This window comes from Apteryx mantelli, chromosome 23 (assembly GCF_036417845.1).
Source record: "Apteryx mantelli isolate bAptMan1 chromosome 23, bAptMan1.hap1, whole genome shotgun sequence".
In the NCBI taxonomy this organism is placed as follows: Eukaryota; Metazoa; Chordata; class Aves; order Apterygiformes; family Apterygidae; genus Apteryx; species Apteryx mantelli.
The window spans coordinates 10763308-10784113 of NC_090000.1; the positions used below are offsets into that span (position 1 = coordinate 10763308).

The 20806-nt window shown below is 50.0% G+C and overlaps 1 protein-coding gene across 1 annotated transcript; it reads right to left on the reverse strand.

Annotated features, from left to right (window-relative positions):
- Positions 1 to 577: 577 nt before the first annotated feature.
- On the reverse strand, positions 578 to 2235 carry LOC136994005 (olfactory receptor 14A16-like). The gene is made up of 2 exons (XM_067310043.1): positions 1738 to 2235; positions 578 to 694 (listed from the first exon to the last, which is right to left on the reverse strand). The coding sequence occupies exons 1-2, from the start codon at positions 2233 to 2235 to the stop codon at positions 578 to 580; spliced, it is 615 nt and encodes a 204-aa protein (XP_067166144.1).
- Positions 2236 to 20806: the final 18571 nt, after the last annotated feature.

Sequence of the window (20806 nt, forward strand, 5' to 3'; positions counted from 1 at the left end):
AAATGCTCGTGTCCCGATGGGTGCCACAGACGAACTCGTGGCAAGGGCCTGTAGAGTTACTAACTTGGGGCCGAGGGTATGCTTGTGTCGTTGCAGGTACTGGCACGGAGTGGATACCCGCGAAGTGGGTCCGACCATGGTTGAGAAAGAGTAACACTGGGCCTGCGGACGACTGCTCACCAGAAACAGCCCGCGAGTCAACTGCTATCTGTGCCTGAAGACCCAGGTCGGAAGCTGGGGCTCTTGACAGACGATAAAACAACTGAGCACCATAAGTGCCAAATAGCTATCCCGACCGCCCTTTTGGATCGGGCCCTGGCTGGCGGCGGGACTGAAACAGCTGATTACCATAGGTGTCGTAGTTATGCTCCTATTGATTTGTGGGCCGTGCATATTGCAGTGCATTCTAGCTCAGGTGCAAAGAATGGTTGATCTATTATTTGAAAAAAGAGGGGGAGGTGTTGGGGCTCTTACAGTGCTTCAGAATTACAATCTGTATGAAGAATTATAAAGGTTGCTCCTTAAGGGCCACCGATCAAAGTGTAGCGAACGCCGCGTGCTTCATAGCGGCTAACCGTTAACCGATCAAAGTGTAGCGAACGCCGCGTGCTTCATAGCAGCTAACCATTAACCGATCAAAGTGTAGCGCTAACCGATCAAAGTGGCCAAGGTGCCGCGTGCCTGCATGCCATGACTGCACAAACATATATAAGATGGGCACATTGCTGAATAAAGTTGGAATTGAATCTGCATTCTGTGACTGCGTATGATTCTTTCCCACTACTCCCGTGGACCGTGACATCCCCTTGTGTTTTAAAGGTGCCCATTACCTGCTCCTGCCTGTACTATACTCACAGGAATGCACATGGAACCACAATCCTAACACCACCACGCTGTGAGAAGTCTTGGGCTGTATACACACATCAGAGCACAACAGGACAGTGTGGAAATGAGGAGAGCAGCCCTGAAAAGAGAAAGTCCTGCTGCTGTGAGTGGAAGTGTCTCCAGGAAAGCTGCAGCCCCCATGCAAAGGCTGCAGCAAGGAAATGCCTGCTGTAGAATGAGGGGATGGTCCTGAAGAGCAGAGGGTCTATCCCCACAGGCTGCATCCAGACTCTCCTCCCCTCCACTCCCACTCCCCTGTGAGCATGGGAGCACTGTAGAGGGAAAGGACCAGCCCATAGTGACACCTGGCTGCCACCCTTGCAGGAGATGAGTGTGAGAACACAGCCTGACTGTGGCCAGGAGAGCTGCGCTCTCCTAATGGACATGGGACCCATGGTCTCACCCCATCTTTACTTGTCTGAGCCTCTGTGTCCCCCTGAGCTCTCTTGGTGTCATCGCCAAAAGTGACACTGCAGAGGGAATCTCTCCGCTTTGCCCTAAGGGCATCTGAGTGAGCTCAGACTAGCAGGTTATGAGGTGCCCCCATCTCTGCTGATGAAGGGAGAAGCCTGTCTTTCCGCTTCAACAAGGTCTCTGGGTCAGATTCAAATGAGAGATTCCTGAGGACAAGTGCATGAACCAGAACATTTTTTCTTTTAATGCGAATGTAACAGAGAAAAGCAAGCAAGCAAGAAATGAACACCACCTAGCCTTGATGCCAGCTACCCTGGGAAGGAGGAGTAGATGCACACGGGACAGTTACTGGTGCTGACATTGTACCCGCTGAACCAGTTTTCTCAGCGCATCCTTGAGCTCCTTGTTCCTCAAGCTGTAGATGAGGGGGTTCACTGCTGGAGGCACCACTATATACAGAACAGCCACCACCAGATCCAGAACTGGGGAGGAGATGGAGGTGGGCTTCAGGCAGGCAATCATGACAGTGCTGAGAGAAAGGCAGACCACAGCCAGGTGAGGGAGGCACATGGAAAAGGCTTTGTGCCGTCCCTGCTCAGAGGGCATCCTCAGCACAGCAGTGAAGATCTGCACATAGGACAGCACAATGAAAACAAAACACCCAGAGGCTAAACAAAGATTAAATACAATAACGGCAACTTCCCTGAGGTAGGCATCTGAGCAGAAGAGCTTGAGGAGCTGGGGAACTTCACAGAAAAACTGCTCCACGACATTGCCTTTGCAGAATGGTATTGAAAATGTGTTTCCAGTGTGCAGGAGAGCATTGAGAAAACCACTGGCCCAGGCAGTTGCTGCCATTTTGACACAAGCTCTGCTGCCCATGAGGGTCCCATAGTGCAGGGGCTTGCAGATGGCAACAAAGCGGTCATAGGCCATGACAGTGAGAAAAGAACATTCTGCTGAAAGTGAGAAAATGTAGAAAAAGACCTGTGCAGCACATCCCGAGTAGGAAATGGCCCTGGTGTCCCTCAGGGAATTGGCCATGGATTTGGGGACAGTGGTGGAGATGAAGCCAAGGTCCAGGACAGAGAGATTGAGGAGGAAGAAGTACATGGGGGTGTGGAGGCGGTGGTCGCAGACTACGGCAGTGATGATGAGGCCGTTACCCAGGAGGGCAGCCAGGTAGATGCCCAGGAAGAGCGTAAAGTGCAAGAGCTGCAGCTCCCGCGTGTCTGTGAATGCCAGGAGGAGGAACTCGGTGGGGGAGCTGCTGTTGGACATTTATTCTCTTGGGGCACAAGGGGACTGTTCAAGGAAGAAGACATGTAGACAAGTTAGGACACACTGCTGTGAGAACAACTTTCTCATAACTTCCTCCCCTGCAACAAACAATTTATCTCTCCCCATCTCGGCAGAACAGTCACTGAGCTCCATGACTTGAGCTGTTTTGTGCTGGCTGAGCTTGCTGTGAGGAGACAGAAATCCTCAGCATTGCTCCTGCACTCCGAGTGAACCACTGTGACTCCTGAGAAGCAAAAGGATTCACTAGGGCTTTAGTGCAGAGGGAGGAGAGCTGCCTTGTCCATCCACCCTGTTCACAGCTGCCCTGTGCTCACACCTCTGAGGTGCAGGACAATTGCACTCATGTTACCTAGAAAGAAATGACACCACTGAGAGCAGAGGCATCTAGTTTCAAAGTGCAGATCAACACCCATTCTCAGAGCATCTGAGGGGGGTCTCAGCACTCCCCTTCTAGCCAGGAACACATCGGGCTCATTCCAGCTGCCCACACCCAGCCACCCAGCAGCATTTCCATGGCCTCAATATCTAGGTGGCTTCTTCATGCGGCACGGAGATAACACTGCAATGCAATGGGAGAGCTGTGCCCTTCTGGAGGACAGCTTGCAGCCCAGCCAGACATCCCAGAGAAATGGTTGAATGTTTTAAGGATGGGATGTCCTGACGAGAGAGTTGGCTCATTCCCAGTCCCCCCCCCCCCCCACTGCATTGCTCAGAGCTGCACAGGTTAGAGGGGGACTTGAGCACCTCACTGTCAAGGACACATCTGCATGGCAGGATCTGTAGGGTCAGTGTCTGAACTGCATCTGAACCCCCCCTGCCCAGAGAGTCCCAGGGCAAGAACAAGAGCAGCATGAAGAAGTGGGAAACACAGAGCAATACCATGATATTTCTGCTGAAGGAGGAAGGGACAGGGAGAGACAGGGGGCACTGCGGAGTTTCTCCTCTCCTGCATGTCCAGCTGCCAAGGAAACGACTCATGCCACAGACCCACAGCCTGGAGGGCAGAGGGTTGTGCTGGGTGGGAGAGGAGAGGAGGCATTGGATTTTGTAGTTTCCTCTCACGCTTTGAGCATGACTCTGCTGCCTGCAGCTGTCCCTGCAGGGAGCTGTTTCTCTGTCCCCACGTCTCTCCCCTGTCAGTGCTCACAGACCACATCCCACCCGCTGTCTGCGCAGCTCTGCCCTGCAGATATCTCCCAGCAGCAGGGCACTGCCCAGGGACCCCTGGGCTGAGTTTGCAGGAGCTAAGGAGCAGGTGAGACAAACCTTGCTGAGGCTGGGAAGGTGATGCTGCTTCTGTCTGTAGGCTGAGGGGTGATTGAAGGGATTTCCTGAGTTCCGCCCACAACTGTTGCTCTCTCAGTGTCGCTGTTTTGGAGTCCCAGTCCCCTGTCTAAACCTGACTAATCAATACCATTGCACCCCACCCAAAGAGGACAAAACTGAAGCATAGACTCAATAAAGCTCCATCGCTTTCAGGTATCTCTGGCCTTGACCTTCCTTTTGAAATGGACCCTCCAGAAATGTCCTGGAAGTGAGCAGGAGCTGTGACAGCCCTGACCCATGCAGCACCCTCTCAAATGGAGAATGAACCTGCCCTGCAGGGGATCTCTCCTTCCAGCCACAGCTTCTCCCCACAGTGCCAAGGGGAGTTCCCCAGGCAGGCTGAGTGCTGACCCTCGCAGGCGACAGAGTCACTGCCCCAGGCACACAGCACCCTGGGGTGCAGGGACACGGCTCTGAATTACAAGCCTGGGCAGATCTGTGTGCAAACGCCAGCTGCACTCCCCTGCAGCATCCCTGTGCCTGTGACGGTGTGGCAGGGAATCGCTGCTCTAAAGCACCTCCTGCTCCACACAAGGAAAATGGGGAGAGCCATCCTGACAGATCCTGTCGGCCAAGGGATGTGGTAGCTTTGGGGGACTCCTCCGGGTACCTTGTGGGCATTGCCCTGCAGGGAGAGACTTACTGTGTTAGAGGCTAAGAAGATTTCTCCACCACTGAGCTCTCAGCCATCCTTCCAGCCCTGAACATCTTTAACTTCTTTCTGTCTCACTTGTCTCGCTCACCTTGCTTGTCTCATGTTGGCACCTGCAGGAAGTGCCCGGAGCCCTGCTGCTCTTTGCGGAGGAGCTGCTCCTGCACACAGCTGTCTCTTGGCAGTGCTGCCAGGTTGCCAGGAGCTGCCTCCATCCCAGGAGCCTGGCCCCGCTCGGGAAGAGTGGCACAGCTGGAGGCGTGACTTTATTTGTCCTTTTGCTCCCTCCTCCTGCAAAATATTCATTGAAGCAGACCAAAATAATCACCTATGGTCTCTCTGAAAAACAAGGACAGCCTGACTGCAGCATTCGAATTTGTCTCATCACAGGATGGTTATCTAAGAAAGGTGGAAATATCCCACTCTGGCAGCCACTATTCCTGTCTCTTAACTGTGTAGGAAACCTAGATGGGGACAAGGAGGGAGTTCATTTGCCCATTCTTCAGGTATTACTTCAGATGAGTCAATCTGGGCATCTCATGCCAGGTTAGAAGCCCCTGGGGTGGAGGGGGATTCAGATCCCTCTTGTGTAGTCCATCAACTCACAGGAAGTGGCATTCCTCTTGCCAAAGCTGAAGTGTGTGCAATAATTGTCTATATGTGACCTCGTTGCCTACAGCCCCATTATAATCACTGAAGATGGAAGGTGGGAGCCAGTTGCCCACACACAAACACCAACTCACACACAGAATCGCAGAATGGTTGAGGTTGGAAGGAACCTCTGGAGATCATCTAGTCCAACACCCATGCTTAAGCAGGGTCACCTACAGCACATTGCCCAGGATTGTATCCAGAGGGCTTCTGAATACCTCCAGTGAAGGAGACTCCACAACCTCTCTGGGAAACCTGTGCCAGTGCTCTGTCACCCTCACAGGAAAGAAGTTTATCCTCATGTTCAGATGGAATTGTCTGTGTTTCAGTTTGTGCCTGCTGCATTTCCTGCTATTGTTGGGCACCACTGAGAAGAGTCTGGCTCCATCCTCTCTACACCCTCCCTTAAGATACTTGTGCACGTTGATAAGATCTCCTCTCAGCCTTTTCTTCTCCAGGCTAAACAGGCCCAGCTCTCTCAGTCTTTCCTCATAAGAGAGATGCTCCAGTCCCCTAATCATCTTTGTAGCCCTTCGCTGGACTTGCTCCAGTAGTGCCACATCCCTCCTGTACTGGGGAGCCCAGAACTGGACACAGTACTCCAGGTGTGGCCTCACCAGGGCTGAGTAGAGGGGGAGGATCACCTCCCTTGACCTGTTGGCAACACTCTTCCTGATGCACCCAGGACACCATTGGCCTTCTTGGCCACAAGGGCACAGTTAGTTAGACAGTAACACTTGATTCTATTTGGTGTGCTAACACCAACATTTTTTTTAGAGTGAAAAAAATGTGAAATAAAAAATAGAGATCATGGTAAAACTTATGTAGTAATGTAGTGAGTGGTCATTTAAATTAAAATAGAAGGTTCATGTGTTACAGAGAAGAGATGGAACCAACGAATACCAAACATGGACGGGGTTTTGGTGAGCAGTTGTTTAAGAATATTAGCTAATGAATTGGATAGAAATGTGGAAGCAAAGAAGCAAATTATTAGATCTCTAACATCACAGGAAAGTCCTGCAGATGTAAATGTTCTAGCTTGAGTGATTAAGATTACTTTAATCATAAGCTTTGCTATTTTTCTCTTCCCTGGGTAGCACAGAAGAACACGTAATCCATTTCAAACCTATGGATATTATTAATTGTATGTTGCTTAGTTTGTCCTTGGCTGCCTTTATTTTGTTTTATTACCATCTGTGCATAGATAAAGGGAAATGTATATTCCCTTTTTTTAGAGCAGTTGCTGAGGCTGAAATTGAGATGAGAGAAAAGTATGAGTAAACCAAGGCAACCAGGAAAAAATGGATCCAGCTTAAAGGGGTCTTCATCTGCAGACAAGAGAAACCTTGTTTCCCTTGGTGAGGATGGCCATATCCCCTACTGTGAATAGTGATCATTAGTACTAGAGCTCCAGCGTACAATGCAACACCTGTGTATGTAACATAGAAGACACGTGAATGTGAATGTGTATCTGCAAAAACACAGTATTTTGAGTCCTATGAAAAGCAAAGATGAATCAATTAAGAATAAAAATTTCTACCTTGACAAATTATATTTTTATATTATATACCTTTAGTGTGGCTTTACAACCCTGGGACTGGGAAGAATGCACCTTCACATAACAGAGTTTTGAATGCGTTTTAGAACACCTGTGCATAAATTGATGGCCTTTGGATGGGTAGAAAAGCACAGGTTCCCCAGCTACGGGGATATCAAAACACTCCATATGCGTATGATATGTAATCATGTATCAGTCTGATGAAAAATGTGCTTTGTTATGAAGGAGACAATTAGGTGGTTTTAGAAACACATAGCGGGAGTGTTTCTGTGACGAGAGCCTGACCGCAGTGACAACGGTGGCCCAGCAAGGGCGAATGTCCCAGAGCACCTCTTTGGAAGGACACCAGCAAGAGGCGAATCAGTTGTGTGTGTGAATTCAATACGAGCCAATATCAGCTTTCAATCACCAGATCACTGTTTAGATCAACATTTAACCAGATGTGAATATGACATGCATCCTATGGTTTCTAATGGGTCAGCAATCATTTACGTGGGCTCCAGCTGTGCTTGTGTGCAGACCCAATATCCAGGAATGACTCCTGGATATGACCTCAGTGTGTGTAAGCTGCCTGATAACACATATGTATGGAATGTAACTTCAGTTGAAAGGCATGATTTGAACTATGCATTGCTTTTAGAAGTGACACTGAAGTTACTGGGAATTTTTCTGTAATTTTGAGTATGTCCTTGTCTTTTTAGATATGTTCCCAGGATGGGCTGAGGCCTCACCTTGCGGACATTCAGATGCCACAACTGTTCCAAAAAAAAAAAAAAAACAAAAGAGAGAGCTACGGACAGAACTAATTCCTCAGGTAGGTATTCCCCTAACATGAGATAGCGATGGCGGGACCCATTTTACATTTGTGCAGCCCCACATATGGAACAAGTAAATCCAAACTGGCAAAGATTTGTGGAGAGACTGGCTTGAAATGGCCGGATGCGTTATCTCTAACATTAATGTATATAAGAAATACGTTGAATAGGAAACTTGGGCTGTCGCCTCATGAGATCTGACCGGGCAGCCCCAAGCAGCTGCCTCGCACAGCACCCTCAACTCCAGCACAGGCAGCCTTGCCATTGACAGGTGACGCCCATCTCAAATATTGTAGGGCATTAATGAGATGTGTAAGGTCTTTTCACGCACAGGTGAGAGAAGCCTCACCTGAGCTGCCACTAATGTCTGTCACTCCCTGGAACCAGGAGACTGGGTCTGTGTTAAGGTAGGCCAGGGAAACACACACGTCAGCCGTGCTGGAGAGGACCTTATTTGGTGCTGTTAATTCCCGACTCTGTAGTGCAGTGCAAGGGCAGGCCAGCTGGGTCCATGCTTCCCTATGTAACAAGGTCAGGGCATCTGGCAGACTCAGCACAGACGACACCCACTGCCACTGGTGTGGGATCAGGAGAGAATTCAGGGAGAAAGATAAGGAGGCACAAAGGAAAAAACAGTATGTGGCAGACAAAACACACCACCCTTTTGCAACATGAGTAACAAGCTAGAAGGTGAAGGCCAGACAGCTTGTTCCAGCTGCATGGCGGAGGAGGGAGTGATACGGAGATATCATGGTCTGCCCCTGACCACAAAGGGTTGCATACCAAAAAATAATTGCTGCTCACGGACTCACTGTTGACCTGTAGTACCCCTAGCCTCATTATCCCTGATTACCATATTCAAAAACACACCCTTTGCTGCATAACGATATGTAAATAAGGGGGGCATACCCCACAACAACTGCGCAAATGGCAATCTGGCCAATGAAGTATGTCTGCCGCACTTGCACATCCCACCTTCAGCAACTATAAAACAGAGGATAGCTCACTAAAGCTTTTGGAAGGGAAGAAAACTGAACCTCCAACCTGTTCTCTGGAGACTGCTGATGAGCAAGCCTTCTTCTCCCCTTCCCCCAAACAGGGACACCTCTGTGGTAAGATTTGCCCCTCCGACAAACAACGTCAGATGTTACCCAGGAAAATATATTATTATTGAAAGCGCTGAATTGTTAGTTTGAGCTCATAGAAAGAAAATTTGTAGCAGCAAGTGCATTTATCAATGGCAATTCCAAACCTCTTGTATCTGTCGCTTTAATAAAATCTTATTCTTTTTTACTTTGTGAAACTGGCTCAGGGAAAGTTCTCAAACAGGGGGCTCTGGCAGGCAAACATAAATTACAAAGATAAGGAAGGGCCTTCCTTCCCTCCCTTTCACGTGACAACGGGAGAGCTGCATGGCCCAGATGGACTTCCTTCCATCAAGCACCAACAGAAGCATTGCCTATGGCCCTGCGAGGAGCCTTGAACAACCCAGCTGTTACCACCTCAACTTCTTGCTACTTCATTTGTTTTAAGAATCATAACTTTATTTCGGGATGCTTTATCTAGGTTTATATTACCAGTCATGTGCTAGCCTGTGAAAAAACTGTTATGTCAGAAGACCATGAAGAATGAAGAATGCTAACCCATGGGAACACCTGGGAAGCTATTGGAATTTAGAAATTCCCAAGAGAATTACCCTTTTTGTAATGTTTTGTGCCTCATTTATCATATTAGACATCAACTGGAAGCCTACATCTTCAGAGTTTCAAAATGCTCAGACTCTTTTTTATAAGTCTAGTTCTGATTTTCATTTTGCTGCTTGGGATACTAACCTTTATTTAAATCCTGCCCAAGAATGAGTTAGTGCAACGAACTCTTCAAACTGTTGGTTATGCTTGCATTTGCCCCCTAATGGATGGGATGGTTAGGAAAACTGCCTGAAATGGCATTGAAGCATATTTTATTAGGATTACTGACTCTGGTAATTCTTTAGGTATTGGTTCAGTTAATCTTCTCTTGTGGCAAATTGCTGTGTGAAAGGATAGAGCGAGGCATAATGCAAGCAGAGGCCAAAGGAAAAATGCTGAATGTATTAAAGGAGAAGAAAGAAGAAAAGGAAGAAGTACTTGGACTGGTGGCTGTAAGTGATTATAAAGGCCAGAGGCAAGACTGGAGGGTGGGACAGCATGGCCTTTGCAGGGATCACTCTTGGGATCCCAGGAGTTGTGAGCAGGGCGTCTGCAGCCCTTCAGCCATACTCTGGACCTGACGACGATGTGAGACTGTAAGCCTCAAAGCGGGGAGTGTGGAAGTAAAATAGTTGACGCCTCCCAGGCCTTTGCAGAGGTATCTAGGGAAAAATATCCGTGAGGTCAGTCTTCCCAGCTGTCGAAGGAAGGTATTGTATACAAAAAATTGTACTGTCTTTACTGCTGGAGCCTCCTCCTTGCTGATGCTTGTGCTTGTGAGGTCACTTCTGCCTTGGTGCCTGATAGGAGAGCAGCAGGTGCATGGCTTCAATGCAAATTATGATGTCACTTCTGTCTCAGCAGCTGATAGGCCAGTGGCAGGAACATTGCTTCTGTTTGAGCTGGTGAGGTCACTTCTGGCTCAGTATCTGAAAGGTTAGCAGCAGCCACACAGCTGACATGCTTCAAAGGTGACTCCGTGATCACTTCTGCCTCAGCTCCTGAGAGGCCAGCAGCAGGCACACGCTGCTTCTTGTGTTCATGAGGTCACTTCCGTCTGAGTACCTGATATACCAGCAGCAGGCACATGGCACCAATGCTCACTGTAAGCATTTGTCGCATCACAATGTCGCTTTTGTCTTCTGAGCTTTTAGGCCAATAAGAGGCTTTTGGCTCATGTAGGTCCTTGCAGAGTCATCTCTTTCCCTGCTGCTGATAGGCCAGAACTGGGCTCATGTCTCCAGTGTTCATCATTGTGAGGTCACTTCCGCCTCAGGAGCTCATAGGCCGACAGCAGGCACATTGCGGCTTTTTGAGGCTGTGAGATCATTTCTGTCCAGGTCCTTTTCTGCAAAACTCCTTTGGAGCTCAACCAGGGTTCAGTCCACCTCCCTGTCCCCTTATCCAGTCGCTGCTTCATCAGTGCATCTGCGAAGACATTATGGGAGACAGTGTGGAGCCTTCCTGAAGTCAGCTCAGCAACACCCACTGCTCTCATCTCCTTCACTGAGCACATCAGTGCTCCTGCTGCCTCCCCAGGCAGGTTGTTCCCTCCTGGCCAGGCCCTTCCCACCAGCAGAGCCCCCTGGGGGAGGACCAGGCTGGGGCAGCGCTCCCCGCTCAGAGCCCTGGGCCTGTTCCCTGGAGCCCAGAGCCTGGTGCCAGCAGCTCCTTCCCCTTGCCCACAGCCAGGAAGCCTTTCTGCCATGCAGCACCTGGATCAACAACTGCTTGGGCAAGATGGGATCCACCACACTAAGTGGGGCACACGTGTCTTTCTTTGCCAACAGGTTGCCCAACCTGGTAAGGAGGGCTCTAAACTAGAAAGACGGGGGAAGGGGAGAGTTATAATGACAGGGTAGCTGGCAAAATGCGCCTCAAGTCGGGATGCCTCCAGCAGGTGCATGCAGCCAAGGAAGTGTGCACAGGACATGGCTATGGAGGATCCTCTTGTATCCTTCCTGGGAAACCTGCATGCTCGATCACCTCTCTCAAATGCCTGTACAACAATGCATGCCACATGAGGAATAAACAGGAAGAATTAGAGATCTGTGTGCAGTCGCAGGGCCATGATCTCATTGCCATTACAGAGACATGGTGGGATAGCTGGCATGACTGGAGTGCTGTCATGCATGGCTACATGCTTTTTAGGAAAGACAGGCCAGGGAGGCGAGGTGGTGGAGTTGCTCTTTCTGTGAGAGAGCAACTGGACTGTATGGAGCTCTGCCCAGGAGTGGATGAAGAGCGAGTTGAGAGCTTATGGGTAAATGTCACACTATGAAGGTTCAACAGTAACAACTGAGACAGTAACGTAATAAAAAATCTGTTCATTCCGTCACGCAAGCTCTTGGATTAGTAACATCCATTAAAATAATGCGATTACTAATTTAGGAAGGATAACACAAAACTGTCGGTAACTGCGCTATTAATTGGAAGCACTGCTTATCCCTGCTTGAAAGCTTTCTTGTTCACTCTCCTAGTGAGAGGACTCTCAACCTCGAGGAGTTCCCTTAACCCAGTGTCCCAGGAAAAGGGGAGGGACGGGGGATACTCATGGTCCATCCGGAGAGGATGATCAGGTCATGTTCCCGTCCCTGCTGAATCTCTCTTAGCTCCCAAGTCTCTTTTTATACGGCTGGGGCTCTGGGCAAACAATGCTTTTGCTGACTTTCGCGAGTTTCACAATCACAGGACTGTTTTGTTTCTCTGCTGGGAAAGACCCTGTTAGCAAGGCAAGACCACAATACCTCTGTATTGCTTCTTCTCTCCCTGGGGGTCCATGCAGATTGCAGGCGGCAGATTTCTTTAGTCTTGTTAATTCTCCTATTCCACAGCCTTGTGCATATCAGCCCTTGCACATATCCGTTGGCAGACTTCTTCAGTCCTGTTAACTCTTCATTTGCTCATCAGTAAGGATTCAAGGGCAGGCTAGCATGGGTGACACTGTTGTGGGTGTTTACTACAGGCCACCTGATCAGGAAGAGGAAGTTGATGAGGCCTTCTACAGACAGCTGGAAGTAGCCTCACAATCCCAGGCCCTGGTTCTCATGGGGGACTTCAACCACCCTGATATCTGCTGGAGAGACAACACAGCTAGGCACAAACAGTCCTGGAGGTTCCTGCAGAGCATTGGTGACAACTTCTTGACACAGGTGGTGGAGGAGTCAATGAGGAGAGGTGTGCTGCTGGACCTCGTACTAACAAACAAAGAAGGACTGGTTGGAGATGGGAAGGTTGGGGGCAGCCTTGGCTGCAGTGACCATGAGATGGCGGAATTCAGGATCCTGTGAGGAGGAAGCAGGGCAATAAGTAGGATTGCAGCCCTGGAGGTTAGGAGAGTAAATTTTGGCCTCTTCAGGGACCTGCTTGGAAGAATCCCATGGGATAGGGACCTAGAAGGAAGGGGGGTCCAAGAGAACTGGTTGATACTCAAACATCACTTCCTCCAAGCTCAAGAGTGGTGCATCCCAAAGAGCAGGAAGTCAAGCAAAGGAGGCAGGAGACCTGCATGGATGAGCAAGGAGCTCCTGGCAAAACTCAACCAGAAGAAGGAAGTATACAGAAAGTGGAAAGGGGGACAGGCCACTTGGGAGGAATACAGGAACGTTGTCAGAGTATGCAGGGATGCGATGAGGAAGGCTAAGGTCCTTTTGGAATTAAATCTGGCGAGAGATGTCAAGGACAGCAAGAAGGGCTTCTTCAAATACATCAGTAGCAAAAGGAAGACTAGGGAAAATGTGGGCCCATTGCTGAATGGGGTGGGTGCCCTGGTGACGAAGGATGCAGAGAAGGCAGAGTTACTGAATGCCTTCTTTGCTTCAGTCTTTACTGCTCAGGCCAACACTCAGGAATCCCAGACCCTGAAGGCAAGAGAGAAAGTCTGGAGAAAGGAAGACTTTCCCTTGTTTGAGGAGGATTGGGTTAGAGATCATTTACGCAAACTTGATACCCACAAATCCATGGGCCCCAATGGGATGCACCCACGAGTGCTGAGGGAGATGGCGGATGTCCTTGCTAGGTGATGGGCGAGTGAAGAGTTAACAGGACTGAAGTTTGTCAATTGATATGCAGAAGAACTGATAGCACAAGAGCTGACATGCACAAAGCTGCTGAACAGAGGACTTAACAGGACTAAAGAAGTCTACCAACCGATATGCGCAAGGACTGATATGCGCAAGGCTGCGGAATGATTAACAAGACTGGAGAAGTGAAGTCTGCCACCTGGAATCTGCACGCACCCCCGGGGAGGGGAGAAGCAATACGGAGGTGTTGTGGTCTTGCCTCGCTAGCAGGGTCCTCCCAAGCAGACAAACAAACAGTCCTGTGATTGTGAAACTCGCAAAAAGTCAGCAAAAGCAGTGTTTGCCCAGAGCCCCAGCCGTATAAAAAGAGACTTGGGAGCTAGGAGAGTTTGAGCAGGGCCGGGAACGTGACCTGATCATCCTCTCTGGCTGGACCGTGAGTATTCCCCCCCCCTCCCCTTTTCCTGGGACGCTGGGTTAAGGTAACTCCTCGAGGTTGAGAGCCCTCTCACTAAGAGAGTGAACAAGAAAGCTTTCAAGTAGGGATAAGCAGTCCTTCCAATTAATAGTGCAGTAATCGACGGTTTCAGGTTATCCTTTCTAAATTAGTAACTGATGGTTTTGTGTTATCCTTCCTAAATTAGTAATCGCATTATTTTAATGGATGTTACTAATCCAAGAACTTGTGTGAGGAAATAAACATCTTTTTTTATTATTATTACATTACTGTCTCAGTCGTTGCTATCGAACCTTCATAGCATGACAGCGTGACACTAGGCTATTCTCCATCCTCTTGGAAAGCTCATGGAGAACAGGAGAGGTGCCTGAGGCCTGGAAGAAAGCCAATGTCACTGCAGTCTTCAAAAAGGGCAAGAAGAAGGACCCAGGAAACTACAGGCCAGTCAGCCTCACCTCCATCCCTGCAAAGCTGATGGAGCAGCTCATCCTGGATGCCATCTCCAAGCATGTGGAGGAGAAGAAGGTGATCAGGAGTAGTCAGCATGACTTCTCCAAGGGGAAATAATACTCAACAAACCTGACAGCCTTCTCTGATGGAATGACTGGCTGGGTAGATGAAGGGAGAGCTGTGGATGTTGTCTCCCTTGACTTCAGCAAGGCTTTTGACACTGTCTCCCATAACATCCTCATAGGGAAGCTCAGGAAGTGTGGGCTAGATGAGTGGCCGGTGAGGTGGGCTGAGAACTGGCTGAATGGCAGAGCTCAGAGGCTTGTGATCAGCAGCGCAGAGTCTAGTTGGAGGCCTGCAGCTAGCAGTGTCCCCCAGGGGTCAGTACTGGGTCCAGTCTTGTTCAACTTAGTCGTCAATGACCTGGATGAAGGGACAGAGTGCACCCTCAGCAAGTTTGCTGATAATACAAAACTGGGAGGAGGGGCTGATACCCCAGAGGGCTGTGCTGCCATTCAGAGAGACGTGGACAGGCTGGAGAGGTGGGCAGAGGGGAACCTCCTGAAGTTCAAGAAAGGCAAGTGCAGAGTCCTGCACCTAGGGAGGAATAAGCCCATACACCAGCACAAACTGCGGGCTGACCTGCTGGAAAGCAGCTTTGCGGAGAAGGACATGGGAGTGCTGGTGGACATGAAGTTAAGCATGAGGCAGTAATGTGCCCTTGTGGCCAAGAAGGCCTATGGTATCCTGGGGTGCATTAGGAAGACAGTTGCCGGTGGGTCGAGGGAGGTGGTCCTACCCCTCTACTCAGCCCTGGTGAGGCCGCACCTGGAGTACTGTGTCCAGTTCTGGGCTCCCCACTAAAAGAGGGATGTGGCACTACTGGAGCAAGTCTAGCAAAGGGCTACAAAGATGATTAAGGGACTGGAGCATCTCTCATGAGGAAAGGCTGAGAGAGCTGGGCCTGTTCAGCCTGGAGAAGAGAAGAATTATCAATGTATACAAGTATCTTAAGGGAGGGTGTCAAGAGGATGGAGCCAGACTCTTTTCAGTGGTGCCCAGCAACAGGAAGAAAGGCAACGGGCACAAAATGAAACACAGAAAGTTCCATCTGAATATGACAAAAAATTTTTTCACTGTGAGGGTGACAGAGCACTGGCACAGGTTGCCCAGAGAAGTTGTGGAGTCTCCTTCTCTGGAGGTATTCAAAAGCCCTCTGAATACAATCCTGGGCAATGTGCTGTAGGTGACCTTGTGGGCACAGCAGATCTGGGGGGCAGGGATGTGTGTGTCAGCCGCCCCGTCAGCCGCCCCATCAGCCTCCAAGCTGGGACTGGCCCCAGTGGCACAAGGAAACAGAGGACAGTGACACTCTCTTTCCCTTGTTCCTATGTCCAGCAGATTCCCTACCCCAGACTGCCTGCAGCCCCCCGTGCCAGCCCCTCTCTCCAGGACAGCATGAGAGTCCCTGCCCTGGGACTCCTCAGGCAGCCTCTGTTGCCCCAGGGACACAGCAGCCTGCCTTAGCTGACATACATAGAAATGGATTTTTCTTTCTCATGTATTGCTCCTTGCAAGCACACAAGTGCTCCTTTTCTCTTCCCCAGGGATGTCCCTGCTCCCCAGAGAGCCTTTCCGCAGGTGAGTGCATCAGTGCTGGCTGGCTCTTCCCGGACCCTCCCTTGTGCTCCCCACGGGGCAAAACCTGGCAGTGCTGCTCTGCAGAGAAAGTGGGCTATGGTGCCCTGGGGCCACAGGGTGACTCTGCACTGGCCATGGTGGTCAGGGTGGGAAGCAGACCCAGATGCACAGGCATCTTTGCACCTGACAGCCCCCTACCAAGGGGTCTGTTGCCATGGATGATGCTCTGAGCAAGCACAGAGCATTTCAGATGGCTCAGGCTATGTTCAAGTGTGTCATTAGATCCAGCCCATTGAAGGTGACATGAACCACTCTCCAGGCTCCCTTCCCTCTGCCTGCAGGGTCTGCACTGTGGGCATCTGTCACCAGTCCTGTCATACGGCAGACAGTCCCAGGCAGATATCACTTCACCATTCAGCACCTCCGGGAGCACTGGGCACCCACAAGTGAGAGCTGAATCCAGCCCTCCTTCCCTAACACATCACCCCATGAGCTCATTGCATTGAGCCCATGGAGAACCCCAGAAAAGCAACAGTGCCTTTCAGGGTGAAAGTCCTGGAGCACATTCTTGGCTGCAGCTTTGGAAGGAGAGCCCAGTCTTCAAGCACTGCACTGAGGAAATGGGTACTACAGCCATGAAAGGCAACATTTGCCATTGTAATGTGACCTATGTTTTTGACCAAATCATCAAGCAGACTTAATGGTTAACTTCTCATATGACTGAACAAAATGCGTCTTATTTTTGCACCATTTAATATATCAGCATCACCTGGAGCAACCTTCCATCAACTCAACAGCTTTCTCAAACAGAATACCAAGGTTACTCAACATGTGTCGGAAACTGGGAAACACTTAGAAGAAAGAGGAGGAACCGTGACATACAATACTAATGAATGGACTTGGTTAGCAAAAGTGGAAAGTAGCCTTACTGAACATCATTGGTAAGATATCTTTAAAGGCTGGTCACCAAAAGCTGCCAATGTATTGTGACTGATGTTACTTCCTGTGGTCATACTATTAATGATCACTGTATTGTTATTTCTTGTAACCTTGATATTGATCTAGTATCTTAAAAATCGAATAGTACACATGAATAAAATATGAAATCAGGTTATATCACATGCCAAGCTATTGTAAATTAACGGTTTCCCATGTATACATGTTCTTACCCTCGCTGTGCACAGGCAAGAGGGCTGGTCATTCACACAATAAATGGATTAAGCTCACTGTGTAACACCAGTAGTCGTTAAATGTTGGTCTGAGCCAAGCGGTGGACTGTGACCAACCAATGACCCCCCCTACGATGGGAGAAGGCTCAGAGGAGAGGGGCAAGGGCCATGTGCCCAGGAAGCTCAGGGCAAAATGTAGGGAATGACCAACCACAGCTGTTGCAAAGCAAGCTGAATTTATCTCAAGACAAAGGGGATGGGAGGGTGGCCCTTGTTTTAGATAAACATCTATATGAGTTGAGTGGATCAAGTAACCACTTCACAGCTGAGGGGATCAACTGTTTGTGTAAATCTTTTTCCCTGAGTTAATCAAAAGAGAGTGAATGTCTCCCGGAGTTAGCCAGACCAGCATGGTGGCTCAGCCCAACACAGAGTGTAAACAGTGAAAAACTAACAGAAGAACTTTGAAGAGAGCAACAGGCCTGAGCTCTTTTCAAACCCCATCACACTTGTACTGTGACTCAACTGTATATTGCAATTGCTATATTCTACTAAGTGTAATTTAGATGTGTATAGCTAATTCAGCAGATGATTGCTGTATTCGCTCTGGCGCTCTCCCAGGTGGGCTCGTTCTGCCTTATGAGCTCTTTTCCCCAGCAGAGGCCCAGGAGCTGGAGGTGCCTTAGGCCAAACTGTGGCAGCCCTGGGGAGCTGGCCCTGAGCACGGCACAGGCCGAGCCCCTTCTCACATGTCCCCATCCTGTGACAGGGGAACAGTCTGTTCCTGCCCAGGGCAGTGCGGGTCCTTTTGCGAGGGAGGCGACCGCAACAGCCACTGCGCTGCAGCAGCACCAGCTGCGCCCACTCCCTGCAGCCCTGCAGCTCCCTGCCGTAGCGCTGCCCACCCCTACCCCTGCACCTGCCTCACTCCTGGCCCCTGGCCCCTCTTCTGGCACTGCAGGACCCAGCTCTGCAGGCAGGAGCTCCTCAGCCATGGGCCCTCCCCACCCCGGGGATCCAGCTCCAGCCAGGCAGTGGGACACCAGACTCCCTCTGACCCCATTGCTCTCCCAGGCCTGCTACCACCATGCCACTTTCCCTTTGCAGAGGGCTGGAGTTACCCCAGCCCAGTGCAGCTGGATGCCTACTACAGCTACTAGACCTCCACTCACTAGCGAGCTGAGACTCATGCACATCTCTACATTGCAAACAGTTAATGTAATACAGTGCAGACACCTGATTTAATGACACAAAAATAGGTCATAGGCAGGGCCGTGTCAGATGCCTGGAGCGTCCAGCACAACCACATGTCTCTAGCAGATACAGCATGGGACCTGCAGGAAAACCATGCCCTTTTGGAGTGGTTGCTGGGCAAGTGCCCCAGGGCCTCTCAGGTTTCCTGCCTGGGCCTAAACAACTGAACGCCACCACTGCCTTTAGGCAAAGTCCATCTCATCTGCATTCAAGACTGCTGCATAGATGGGAAGCACAGCAAGGTCTCCACTCTAGTCTCTGCGCTCTCAAACCCTTCAAGCTCTCCTCCTCCTGAACCTCTTCTCGTCCCAGATGATAGGAGCAGGGACTGGGCTAATGATCTCCACAGGATGGCTGGATCACAGGATGTTCAGGCCCAGGGACTTCTTCAGGGGCACCTTGTCCTTCCTGGAGATCAGCTGACAGCTGTCACAATCCCGGTGGTGCTACACAGTCAGATCTGGCAGCCAAACCATCTCCTGCCATTTTTGCACAGGCCAGCTCTGTTTTCCTCTGGCCTCAGCTACTGCAGGATTTGCTCACACTGTGGGAACCTTGTTTCACCATTACAGTGCCACCTGCTGTCTGTGCCAGTATGTCCCTGCACTGAAGTGGGCCATTGCATGTAGGGTGTCCTTGACTTTTGGTAACATGGTTCACCATGACACATCTGTACTCTGTGCCAGAACTGAGGCTCTGCAACCCAAACATGTGAAAGGGAATGCAGCCTGGGGCACAGACAATAGCAGACGGAGATGCACAAGTTGCCACAGGACTGAAACACTGTTGGAATAACTGAGATGTGGTGGGATCACTCACATGACTGGAGGGCTGTGACAGCACAGTCCAAGCTCTTCAGGAGAGACAATCAGGGAAGATGAAGAGGGGGAATGCCCTTTGTGTGAAGGGACAACTCAAATGTATGGCACTCTTCCACAGAATGGAAAGGGGCTGGGTGAGAGCTTGTGGGTGAGCATAGAGTAAGGATGACATTGTGATGGGAGTTTCAGAGAACCCGATGAGGGAGAGGAGGTGGACACAGTCTCCTTTAAGCAACCTGATGAAGTCTGTGGGTCACAGGGTCTGGTTCTTATGGGGGGGGATGTAATCTCCCTGGCATTCACTGGAAGGGCAAACAGCAGAGTGCTTAAGGAGTCCGGGGGGGTTCTGGAGGGTGTCAGGGACAGCTTCTAAGCACAGCCTCCTGAGGGGCCAATAAGGGCAATGCTCACCTGCATCTAGTGCTTGCTCGCAGGCAAGCAAGAACTGATCAGGGATGTGATCATCAGGGGAAACTTTGGCTGCAATGACCATGAAAAAGTGGACTCCCAGATCCTGAGGGGAGTGAGGAAAGGCAGTAGCAGAGTAAGGACTCTGGCCTTCAGAGGAGCAAACTTTGGCCTCTGCAGGGGACTGGTGGGGGATCCCATCGGGGGCAGCTACGAAGAGCAATGGAGGATAGGAAAGCCAGCTGGTCTTTAAGGACAGCAGCCACCAAGCACAAGGGTGGTTCCTACCGATACTCAGGACTACTAGTAGACAAGGTGGGCTCACTGCTGAATGGGGCAGGGAATCCGGTAAAGGCAGATGCAGAGAGGTCGGAGGAACTCAATGTCTTGTTAGCTTCAGTTTTTGCCAAAAAGGTCTCCCAGGCTGTTGTGCCTTGCTTCAGGACTCCTGAGGAGAAAAACAACTAGCAGTGCATGACGTTAGTGAGCGATTACTTATGAGAACTCAAACTCTACAGGTCAATAGGGTTAGATGGGCTACACAGGAGGGTGCTGTGAGAGCTGGCTGCTGTCATGCCAAGGCCACTCTCTATCATCTTTGAAAGGTTTTGGAGAGTGGGCAAGGTCCCAATGGCTGAAGAAATGCAAATGTTACATCCATCTTCAAAAAAGGCCAACAGGAAAACTGGGGAGCTGCAGGCAGTTCAGCCTCACTTTGGTGAGGAGTGTCTCATGCAACAAATCCTCTCAGATCACATTTCTGGGCACATGAAGGAGAAGAAGCTCATAGGGAAGAACAGCCAGCATGGATTTACCCAGGGTAAATTGTGCCTCACCAACATGATTGACTTCTATGATTAAATAACTGTATTTGTGGATGGAGAAGAGTAAACGACTCTTACCTAGATTCTAGCAAGGTGCTTGACACTGTCTTCAACAATATTCTTGTATGCGAGTTAGAATGTTGCAGTCTAGAGGGGCAGACAACAGGATAGGTCAACAGCTGCTTGGAAGATCAGGCTCAGAGGGCAGTGGTGAATGGGTAGTACTCTTCCTGGAGGCCAGAGAGCAGTGGAGCTGTTGGGGCTCTTGCAGTGCTTCAGAATAACAATCTGTATGAAGAATTATAAAGGTTGCTCCTTAAGGGCCACCGATCAAAGTGTAGCGAACGCCACGTGCTTCATAGCAGCTAACCATTAACCGATCAAAGTGTAGCGCTAACCGATCAAAGTGGCCAAGGTGCCGCATGCCTGCATGCCATGACTGCACAAACATATATAAGATGGGCACATT

Bases quoted from the DNA above. Each gene is read 5' to 3' on its own strand.
- LOC136994005 (XM_067310043.1), bottom strand. From the start codon at position 2,235: ATGGCCTATGACCGCTTTGTTGCCATCTGCAAGCCCCTGCACTATGGG. The intron at 695-1,737 runs GCAGTGAACCCC...ATGTTTGTGCAG, and splicing joins TGTATATAGTGGTGCCTCCA to TCATGGCATGCAGGCACGCG.